Source organism: Rattus rattus, chromosome 1 (genome assembly GCF_011064425.1).
Source record: "Rattus rattus isolate New Zealand chromosome 1, Rrattus_CSIRO_v1, whole genome shotgun sequence".
Lineage (NCBI taxonomy): Eukaryota > Metazoa > Chordata > Mammalia > Rodentia > Muridae > Rattus > Rattus rattus.
This window is the reverse complement of record NC_046154.1, coordinates 178311845-178323272: the sequence shown is the minus strand read 5'-3', so window position 1 is coordinate 178323272 and position 11428 is coordinate 178311845. Positions and strand designations below refer to the sequence as shown.

Here is an 11428-nt window from a genome sequence, read left to right as displayed (position 1 = left end):
TTTCCGTGCACAGACGGCATCCGCCCGGCTACACAGCCCTGCGAGGCCTTCGTTCTCCGTGCCCCGAGCTGGCTGCCTTGAACTTGCTCCCCCCCACCCCCCCAGCTGGGGACCGAACCCAGGGCCTAGGCAAGCGCTCTACCGCTGAGCTAAATCCCCAACCCCCGAATTTGCTCTTTTTTACTTTGATTCCCATTTTGTTTGAGATAGAGAAACATTCTCAACTTGTAACCAAGATCTTTCAGAATGCCTGACTCGTTTTCATTTCAAATAACAATTCATTAAAATAAAATAGATGTTGCAATCTTTTTCTAAATAAAAATGTGCTATTTCCGCCACCAGGATCACCCTAAGCAACAGTATGCGATTCGTGTATATCCACATATTTTTCATCATTTTGGCTTTTTAGCACACTGACAGCACACAAACATAATCTCTATGGACTGTGGTCACAGGTTCAGTATGACCCAGACCGCTCAGTGCGTTCACCTGTGACAGGAGAGACACAAATGCCTCATGCAGTTCCCATCAGACGAGGAACACGCCTGCTCTGTCATGTAAGCACTCTTGCTAATCAAAATAAGCTGATTCTTGCTGTGGAAATTCTGAGGGAGCATCTTTTCGAGGCAGATTTTTTTTCTTTTTCTTTTTTTTTTTTTTTTTTGACCTGAAAGAACTATGAGCCAACTCAATGACAGGTTTTCTACATCTCAGATGCTATTTGAAAGCAAGCAAATGCTTTCCCCTCAAGGGTGTGCTCACTTAAGAAATAACACTAATTACCTTCAGGAATTGCCTGAACATGGTCACTTGGAAATGATTTAACAATGAGATCTAGAGGTCTGCTTACTTTCCTGGTGAGGGTGAGGATTGGCACATTAAATAGAAGCTGACATTTCAAACAACATGGGGGAGGGGGATGGGGTGATTTAAATGTTCATAACTTTATTACTGCAATTGTACCTGGGAGGAGCTTAACTTGATCCTTGATAGTGATTTGTGTGTTTAAGTCAGTCCTTACAAATGACTTGAACCTTTGTTCTGTTGCTCACCCCTGAAGAATCTACAGTGATCAGTGCTTGGCAGGGTGTGGAGGGAGGGCCTCTGCAACGTCCTGAGTGTGTGAGCGCATCTTCAGGGACCAGCCTGAGCTTGCACACCTCCTGCTCAGCTCTTCTGATGGATGACACTGAAAAGCTTTTGCTGATTCTCAAGGCAGTCTTTCAGCTTATCTTCAGTCAAAGACAGTCGTTGCTCTAGAATGGAAACAGTCTGCAAAAAGAGGACAATAGCGTCAGAGCCTGGCACCCCGGTGATTAGGGGGACGATGAGCCCCTCCTCCACATGAGGCCCTGTAGGAGATCAATCACTGGTCCCTGAACTGGCTAAAAAAGTGAGCCCACCTGCAGAGCAAAGCACTGTCAGGTATGGAGGAAACAGAGGACCACCTAACCCAATCCACCAAAACCCCAAACCACGACTGATGCAGGTGAAGAAAGGATCTGAGCTCAGGCCTCAAGGCCATCCTTGTATCTGAAGACACAGGGTCAGGGATGAGGTCATCCATAGTACTCTAAGCAACACAGGTCACACTATACATTCGTGGCTTAGGCACTACTGACCTGCTACCACTGGCCACTTTGTCACAGTCCACCCCGCAGTGGCCATCCCTACAGCATTACAGGAGAGGGAAGGGAGATTGCTATACACACACCATGGCCGCCACACCAGTTCCCAGCTAGGCGGGAGGACTGAATCATTAAGAATGTCTGCTGCTGGGTACACAGGACTAGGTGGGGTGTAGCTCTCCTAACTCCCTCAGCATATAACGACATGTGCTCCTAATAGCAGAGTAATTGTAGATGTCAAATTGGGGAAAAATAACAGTGATATTGTCCAGTCTTCTATAGCTTTTTAAAAAATATTTATGTATATGAGTATTCTATCTGCATGTCCAACTGCACACCAGAAGAGGGAATCAGATCCCATTACAGATGGCTGTGAGCCACCATGTGGGTGCTGGGAATTGAACTCAGGACCTCTGGAAGAGCAGTCAGTGCTCTTAACCACTGAGCCATCTCTCCAGCCCTAGCTTTCCTTAAACAAAAAACCAAAAAAGATAAAAACAAACAAAAAACAAACAAAAAACCCTTTTTTATGATAAACTAAAATATAGACCAGAAAGCCACATGAAACTTGCATGTTGCTTAGTAAGTTCCCATAAGAGGCCAGCTGTCACTACCAGCCACTATCCAGAAGTCTCTAAGTGGCTTTCATGGTTCCATCCCTTACCCTCCTACACCAGCCTTTCTTTATGTTGAGCTTTAAGTCAATTTCTTGTGATTTAATTCCCAAACGTTCACACTTCTCAACCATTACCAGGCTCAGGCCGTTTGTCTGTCTGTGACATATATAGTAATCTGTACTGCAGGGACTACCCAGCCAGCACACAGCCTAGCCGACTATTTTCCTCTGCTGGTCCTCTCAAGTGGCAGCAGGAACATAAACCAGAGCCACTCATGATCGATTTCCTCATGAGAAGGCACAGTTGAATGTTCAGCGACTGATCAGTGGGGAATAGAAATGGTAATTTATCAATAAAATTCTTGGTTGGTACACTTTATAAATAAGAGGGTTTTTTTTGGGGGGGGTTATTTTCGTTTTGTTTTATTATTTTTTGGTTTTGTGAGACAGGGTTTCTCTGTGTAGACCTGGCTGTCTTGGAACTCACTCTACAGATCAAGCTGGCTTCAAGCTCATAGAGATCTGTCTGCCTCTGCCTCCTGAGTCCTGGGATTAAAGGTGTGCACCAGCACTGCCCAACACAGTAAGCATTCTTAAAAAGGAGAGGGGGAGAGAGAGAGAGAGAGAGAGAGAGAGAGAGAGAGATTGACTGACTGACTGACTGACTATTGGTCATCCGGTAATAGAGTTCATACAGGGAAGGCAAACAAGATAAATGTGAAGACAAGGAAATGACTGTCCTTCCTTCTCTGAAGGCAGCAGTCATCTTTCAAAAGCTTTTGCTTTCATATTCCATAGAACAATTCATCATTAAATAAAGATAATCATGATGCTGATAATATTTCCTTAAATGTCTATTATGTACCAAGTAAGTTCACAGATAGCATACATACATAGTTATTAGCTACACGTTAAAGTTGTTAATGCATGAAGTATAGTATCTTTGATACTACTTCCTCTGTTAGCCCCGAGTCCACTTGACTTTGCTTCTCACCTCTCTCTGTAATAGTTCTACACCCTGCAGCTTAGGTGATGGCTTGGAACATGTTTACTTTGCTTGTGGCTTGCCTAGACTCACGTCTTTTCTTCTGCAGGCATGCTTTGCCTTGCCTTCACCCCCTTAATGTATAAAAGAGAATGAACTCCTTAAGGTTAACAATAACACACCCAAAGGGGAATTTAGTAAGATCGAAAATAGAAAATGATCCATTAACTGTGAACCAGGTGAAAAGATGGGGGGAGGGGGAAGGGAAAGGGAGGAGGCACTCATTTGGAGAGTCCTAAAAAGGACTTCACTGACTGGTGACAGGGAAGGAAGTCCTGTTAATTAAAACTGAATCTGGTGTCTGAGAGGTCAACTGTTTCTAAAGGGAAGAATGTCGGGTAAGCACAGGTAGGGTCACATGTAGCACACAATTTCAAAGTGAAAGTGGGTGAGTTTAATGTGATTTTTTTTTCATGAAGAAACATGACTCCAAAGTCTCATATGGTTCTTTCTCACTCTATGTCAGAACTCCAAAACCACACACGAACGCCCAGGGCCCTGAGATGATGTGCACAGGACAAAATTAGTATTCAATTACTGGACCTAAATGTTGGTGACAGAGTAGACGAAATGGGTCTTCTTTGGGAGACCCTGTGGACTTGAGACCTGTGCACTGCAGAATGTCCAGCACCCCAGTGACAGGGGCAGAGCTGGTGTTGAGACCGGAGGAGTTGTCCACGCAGGAGCTGTCTGAGACTGACATACTCACTCTGGGTAAGAACCCGACCTTGCTCCTTCTCCTATGTTCGCCTCTTGCTCTGTATAACTTGTGGCAGTGTGTGCACTTAACAATGGTGTACACAGCAAGAGTAAGTGTGCAGAACAAAGAAGACAACGGAAGATGTCTCCAAAGGACGCCATCAGCAGAGTGCGTACTCTGGCTGTTTCCATTCTAACACAAGACTTCCCTTACATTAGGTCTACACCTCCCAAGACTGGAGATTTTTAGTACAATATTTAAGGTCCATTATTCTTCTTTGTTTCGGTGAAATGGTCTTAAGAGACTGGCTAAGATTTTGAAATAGGAAGGCAAGCCTCTTCCTCTAGAAGAAGCTCTGGAGAGACATTCTCAGTGAGTTAGCACAGTACTTTCAGTGAAGTCTATGAGCTTTGGCAATGTTTGTACCATAAAGGAGTTTTTACTTACATTTTCTTATGCTATCAAATCTTTCTTTATAAGTGACCTAATATAACTATACTACATCACAATTTCAAAGGACAGAACATTACTGCTTAGGACCAAATAGCATTTATAGCACAGAGTACAACCACTGCCGTTTGCAAGATGATACAAATGCCAGAGAGAACAAAGTGCATGTGTCACACACACACACACACACACACACACACACACACACACACACTTAAAAAGAGTGAGTCTACTTTATACAGATTTTCTCAGAATAGGTTAGCCCTAAGTGCCTTGCTAACGACTGTTTGAGTTTGCCTTGCCAGGAAAACTCCCCTGCTCCGTTGGTCTCATCCTGCTACAGCCAAGGACTCCCTGCCTATCTTACTCAGGAGGCGGAGGTTGGCCCACCTGGGTGAGAATGTTCAGTTGTTCCATAATATGCTCCAGAGCGTCAGCCACGGCCAGCGGTACACTTCTCTGGTTTTCAGAGGGCGGGTCACCTACATCTTCTGGTTTCTTTTTCATGGTTGTTGATGAGCATTCTGGCATTAACAAAGGGTTCAAGAAATACCTACAGATGTCTTCACCCTTGCTTGGCACAGCTCGACAGGTGTAATCCGCTGTCTTTAATGTCATGGAAAAGACAGAAACAGAGTTTCCAAACTTAGATAGTGTATATATACATTTGCATACACACACACACACACACACACACACACACACACACACACACACACACACCAGTTCCAGAATTACACTGAATAATTTTATCTTCTTTTTTTTGAAAGATTATTTATTATACATGAGTACACTGTAGCTGTCTTCAGACACACCAGAAGAGGGCATCAGATCTCATTACAGATGGTTGTGAGCCACCATGTGGTTGCTGGGAATTGAACTCAGGACCTCTGGAAGAGCAATCAGTGCTCTTAACCACTGAGTCATCTCTCCAGCTCTATCTTATTTATATATCAAAATACATAAATTATAATTACAGTAAAGAAACAAAGCAACAATAAGTAGAGAAAAATTTACAAAGTGTCTCCATTTTCTGCAAAATGCTTTTTACATGCCTGTCTGATCAGTTTTACCATTTAAAAAGATTGCTGAATGAAGTTTATTTTTCAATTTTAAATAAACATCTGCCTCCATTAAGACGATTATTAATTCCTCCTAAAGGAAAATAAGGAGTGCTGGTGAAAATGTAGAAAATGTAAATTATCATACTTTGCTAATTGATGTGTAAAATGCTGAACCTGCTATAGTAAAGTTTGGGAATTCCTCCCAGAAGCAGGCACAGCATGACTATATAATCTAGCAGCGTCGCTCCCAAAAGTTCCGACGCGAAGAAGTACAGAACACCGATATCTATGGTGGCCTTCGTCACAAGAGCTTAAAAAGAAGCTGTATCTATTAACGGATAAATGTGCAAACAAAATATAACATAAACTTATAATGAGACGTCATTACAAAATTATGTTGATTCTATACATATGATACTATATTATATACATTTCACTAAGGGGAAAAACTCTGAAAACCTTATGCTAAGTGAAGTGACCAGACATGCAATGATCCTTCTTAACATCATCATTCATATACACAGATTCAGGGCTGGAGTGGGAAGAGTACTACTAAGAGGAAGGGTAATGAAAATTAATTGCTGAGTTGGTAAAAATGTTTCATCTGGAATGATAAAAAGTTATAGAAATAAACAGTGCTTACAGAATATTATGAGTTTTGGGAATAATAAATTGTATATTTAAAAGCGATTTTTAAAAAAAGGTAACTTTGTTACTTATATTTCACTACAATAGAAAAATTCTCCAATTAAATAGGAACAAACTGCGCGAGAATAAACTTAAGAAGATCCCATTTATAATAGCAACAAAAGTTAAAATACGTATGAATTAATTTAACAGTGAATGTCAGACTTGTACAGTGAGAGCTCTAAGCCATCACTAAATGCAATTAAAACTTCACCCAACTGGAAAGACAGCTCATTCCTATGGTCTTCCATCAGAAAATAACATTGGTAAGATGGCAGCTCTTGCTGGGTGTGGTGGCAAATGCCAGTAATTCCAGGACCTGGAAAGCTGAGGCAGGAGGATCTTAAGTTCCACAACAGCCTGGACTATCTACGTGACAGCAGTACTCCCAACACTTAGGAATGTACTCAGAGCAGTTCTTATCAAACTTCCAGTTCTCTTCTTTTACAGACAGTTTACATTGACCTTAACGTTCACACAGAAGTGCAAAGACCCCAGACAATAGAACGTGAGAAAAACAAACAAACAAACAAACAAACAATGTACTCCAAACGGCAAAACCTACCAGCAAGTTACAGTAACCAACCCAGTGTGGAACTGAGGATGTAGCTCAGTGGTATAGTCCATTGCCCAGTGTGTCCCTGTCCCTATATTTGATTTCTAGCACCTTCAATAGACTTATAGATCAACACGACAGGTTTGACAGGTCAGAAAGAAACCCACATATTAACACATGGTCAACTGATAAGACTGTTAAGAAAATTTAAATTGGAAAACATAATCATTCCAACAAAAGATGCGGGGGGAAACTAGATATACTTGAGAGAATAAATTTGTGCACTGACTTCATGCCATATACAATATTAATTCACGAAAGGTCAGAGACTTAAAGAGAAGAGCTAAGACTATAAGACTTTTATAAAGACCAGGATTGAGTTCTCCTGGCTGGGCCTGGGAATGTCCAACCTGTTGACACAGCATGACAATTGTATTCCGCCACATGCCCAGCTATCCATGACGCACGCAGGTGGCCTGGGGTTAGGTATACAAAATTTCCTTATACATAACACCAAGATCAAGATGACAAAGGAATAAAAAAATTGGATGTAGGGGTTGGGGATTTAGCTCAGTGGTAGAGAGCACTTGCCTAGCAAGTGCAAGGCCCTCGATTCAGTCCCCAGCTCGGAAAAAAAGAAAAGAGAGAAAAAAAGAAAAAAAAAATTGGATGTAATATTTGTATAGTTAAAAATATACCATCGGGGTTGGGGATTTAGCTCAGTGGTAGACCGCTTGCCTAGCGAGCGCAAGGCCCTGGGTTCAGTCCCCAGCTCCGAAAAAAAGAAAAAAAAAAAAAAAAAAGATACCATCAAGCTATCGAAAACAAATGGAAGAAAATATCTGAATCAAATACTTGATAAGGGCCTTGTACACAGATGACAGAGACTTGCACTTCAAGGATTACAGATATAGGGCTGGAGAGATGGCTCAGTGGTTAAGAGCACTGACTGCTCTTCCAAAGGTCCTCAGTTCAAATCCCAGCAACCACATGGTGGCTCACAACCATCTGTAATGGGATCCGATGTCCTCTTCTGGTGTGTCTGAAGACAGCTACAGTGTACTTATATATAATAAATAAATAAATCTTTAAAAAAAAATAAACTAGGACACAAATAAAATACATCCCTCGGAGGGTTTGTTTTTCCAGTCTTCGATTCCTGGTTATTGCTAGAGGTCTGGGGTTCTGGGCAGAAGGCTGTTTCTCCAGGAAGTTCTGCTGACAAGGCAACATGGCTTGCTTGCGGCTTGCTGCAAGCTTGGCACACACTAGCTGATTCGATCCTCTCAGAGGTTCTAAGGTAGACTCTGCTGCCTTCCACGGCCTCCGCTGCTGTCCTAGCAAGGCTCGATCCTTTCTGCTCAATCCAAAATGTACTCAGTTTTCAAGCAACGAGATGGACTCTGAGCAAAGCCCAGCCTCCAAGGCCATACATGCTACACCTAGGGAAGAGCCAATGTTAAGTCTCAAAGAGCTGAACCCTCCACATGCAAAGCTGAGGGGTGAGGCCCCTGCTTTTCCTGACACTCTACCATTTTTTAGGAAGGTGGAACTTTCAAATTCCCCTCATATATAGACACAATAATTCACTGTGTGTCAAAACTATTGAAAATAAACAGAAAACCCACTATTATCACTATCAGCGAAAGTGAAACCAAGGCCCTTGTGCACACTAAGCTTTGTCCTCAGTAAAGGTCATGACTCTTTTGTTCTTAATTTATTTATCTTTATTTTATGTACATTAGTGGTTTGCCTGCAAGTGTGAAGGAGCTGGCTCCCCTGGGACAAGAGTTACTGACAATTGTAAACGGCCATGTAGGTGCTGGGAGTCGAACCTGGGTCCTTTGGAAGAGCAGTCAGTGTCCTTAACCTCTAAGCCATCTTTCTAGCCCCAAGTCATGACTCTTAGTTCAAGCTGCTTTTGAACACATGTATAACATACGTGTTTGTAATCCCACCGGGCTCAGCAGACCTAGCTGCCCAGTTTGCCGAGCAGGTATCTGTACACACTCACTACGGACAGCCACCCCCACTGAAAAGAAAGCCTGTTCAAAGATGGCCTCTCTTGTTCGAATGCTTCTGTGCATCTACAACCTTCTCTGCCATCTAGCAAGGCTAAGCCTTTTTCAGACTCCCGCTTTCTGCTTGACTGTCATGTGTTCAGAAACATCTCTGACCCCTGTGAAAGCCAGGCCTTCCGTTCACCAGCAGTTTCTAACACCAGCAGTTCCTGACCCCTGAGGACATTAACCTGTCATACGAAGTTTTCAGTGTGACTGGAAAGCAAGCTCTCTATAACCAAGATACCTCTGTTTTTCTTCTTTAGAAAACAGGAGCCATAACGCATTGAAGTGTTTACATAGCCATAAATAATCATGATAAGAACAAGTCCTTCATGGTAACAGGCCCCAACTTAGTTAATATAGCAGCTCATTCAAAGACCGTGCGCTATGCTGTCCCAGTGGTTATTAAGAAAACAGAGGGATAAGAGATTAGAAACATAGGAAGTCAAAGCAATAAAGAAGCTCCAATAAAGTCTTAATAGTACCTTTCTTGTTTGGAGACAAGAAACGGGTCATCATCACAGAACATATGGGCATGATAAGAAAAGGAAGCATGCAGAAAGAGAGAAAAACCAAACAATCCCTGCCCAGACCAGCATCAGCCAACTGCTGTCTGTCTTTCTACCATCGGGACTAGAACTTCCATACCGACTGACTCATTTCTACCAGCCAATTCCACCTTTGCTTCCTGTCTGTAGAGAAGAAACATGAGATGTACATATTATAAAATTAAAAAGAGATATTATCATCAATATGATGAAGTTCACCAAATGAGTCTATAGTGCTACCTCTTTGCAAGCATTAATGTCAGTGTTTGGGGTAAACAGGTACGGGGCTCTATACCATCCTGAGCATTTACCAGTGCTGCGCTGGGAGAACTACAGACATGGCTGGTGCTGAGTGAGCAGAAAACTGAGGAGACAGGACTTTAGAGCTGGAAGGTTCAAATAGGAGGACGGCACACAAAATCCCTTGTACTGCAAACACTGAACAGCAGAGAACGGTGACTCGTTTGTTTATTCAGAAAATGAGCTCTTCTTATGACGGCCATCATCAGTGCTGCCACAAGGAACATGTCATACACAGTGCTTCTTTGGTGATGTCTACAATTCTCCTGGGAACCACTTTACCTAAGAAGACATCAGGGCAGTCTCCATTTAACTTCCCCTTTGCTGCCAAATAACATAGTCACCACTGCGGTCAAATCAACTGGAGAAACACTGCAGCTCAGGCAAGGCCCAAGCAAACTGCTGTAGCTGAAAGATCCCTGTCCGTAGGTTAAAAGGTCTTATTTTTCACTTCCCGAAAATAGAGTAAAAGAACCAAGCTGCTTAATGTAAACAACTCTGAAAGTCACACTCTACACACAAGTCATCCAACCAATCCTTTAATGTCACAGTAATTTTTATGTATACGGGATTTTCACTTACATTAGAGGATACATTTTAAAAACATTTAACTTTTAAATATTCTATTTATTTGTATGAGTGTGTTCATGTGTGGGTTTATGTGTGTTCTGTATGCAGAAGCCAGTGAAGGCCAGAAGAAGACTTCATTTGGTCTCTCAGAACCCGGATTATAGATGGCTTTGAATCTGGGCCCTCTGCATGAAAAGTAAGCATTCTTAAGTGCTGAGACATCTCTCCAGCCCCTAAACATATTTTAATTTTAGTTGGCTTGCAGTTGGCATCAGGAGTCTTCCTCATCACTCTTTACCTTACTCACTGAGGTGGGGACTCCCATTTGAACCCAGAGTTTGCTGTTATGGCAATTTTAACTTAGCCAACTTGTTCTGGGACCATCTGTCTCTGTTCTAAGTGCTGGAATTAGACAGGTGGGCTGTCACACCCACCTGGCATTCATGTGGTTCTAGGGATCTAAACTCTGGTCTTGATGTTCACACAGCTTTAACCCTGGGGCCATCTCCCTGCCCTGATAGGAAGTATTAAACATTTAACAGAATGCATATATAACACAGGACGGCAAGGGTGTACCAAGACATCATATAGGCAAGGCAGGCAATAGCAAACCTCCCTGGGGCTTAAAAGAATTAAGACCAGCAGCTCAGCTATCTAGTCAAACAAATTGGTGCTGTGAGAATAGACAGACAAACCATGAAGCCAGCTGGAGTTTTTGTAGGTGAGCACAGCACAGCAGAGATGACAAAGGGTAAAGAATGCGGATGTACAGGGACCGTGTGATCTAAGCTGCTCAAAGAGACACAGACATAGGGGACCAGCAATGAAATGGCAGAAAGCCTGGTGGCTAGAGTCTCTTCTGGGGTTACGAGTCTATCTGGGAGGAAGCGAAGAGGTGGCCTGAGTGGGAGGCACTATGCAGTTTACCATCAGCACAAAGGATGTGGCCTGTCACCGAATTCCTTGGAGAACCCTGACAAAGGCAGGATGACTATCCTTCAAAGGTGACTGGGTATGGCCCTATATTTGGTTCTTTCTTTTCCTAAGATCAAAGCCATGTTGACAGGGGTAGATGGGAAACAAGACAATGAGCACAGTCTCCCCTGATGGATCTGTCACAGGGCTACCACAAAGATTTCACACAATTTCTACATTCTTACAACACTAGGTTGTCCACTTTGAACGAAAACCCACATGATTT

At 42.6% G+C, this 11428-nt stretch overlaps 1 protein-coding gene across 1 annotated transcript in view; it reads right to left on the bottom strand.

Moving 5' to 3' along the window:
• Positions 1–920: 920 nt before the first annotated feature.
• Poc1b (POC1 centriolar protein B) overlaps positions 921–11428 on the bottom strand; it is a 96601-nt gene continuing 86093 nt past the window's right edge. The window contains exons 11-12 of the mRNA XM_032911782.1: positions 4830–5041; positions 921–1272 (exon numbers count right to left, since the gene is read on the bottom strand). Of these exons, the coding sequence (XP_032767673.1) occupies positions 1168–1272; positions 4830–5041 (317 nt within the window). The 3' untranslated portion in view covers positions 921–1167. The remainder of the gene's footprint in view (positions 1273–4829; positions 5042–11428) is intronic.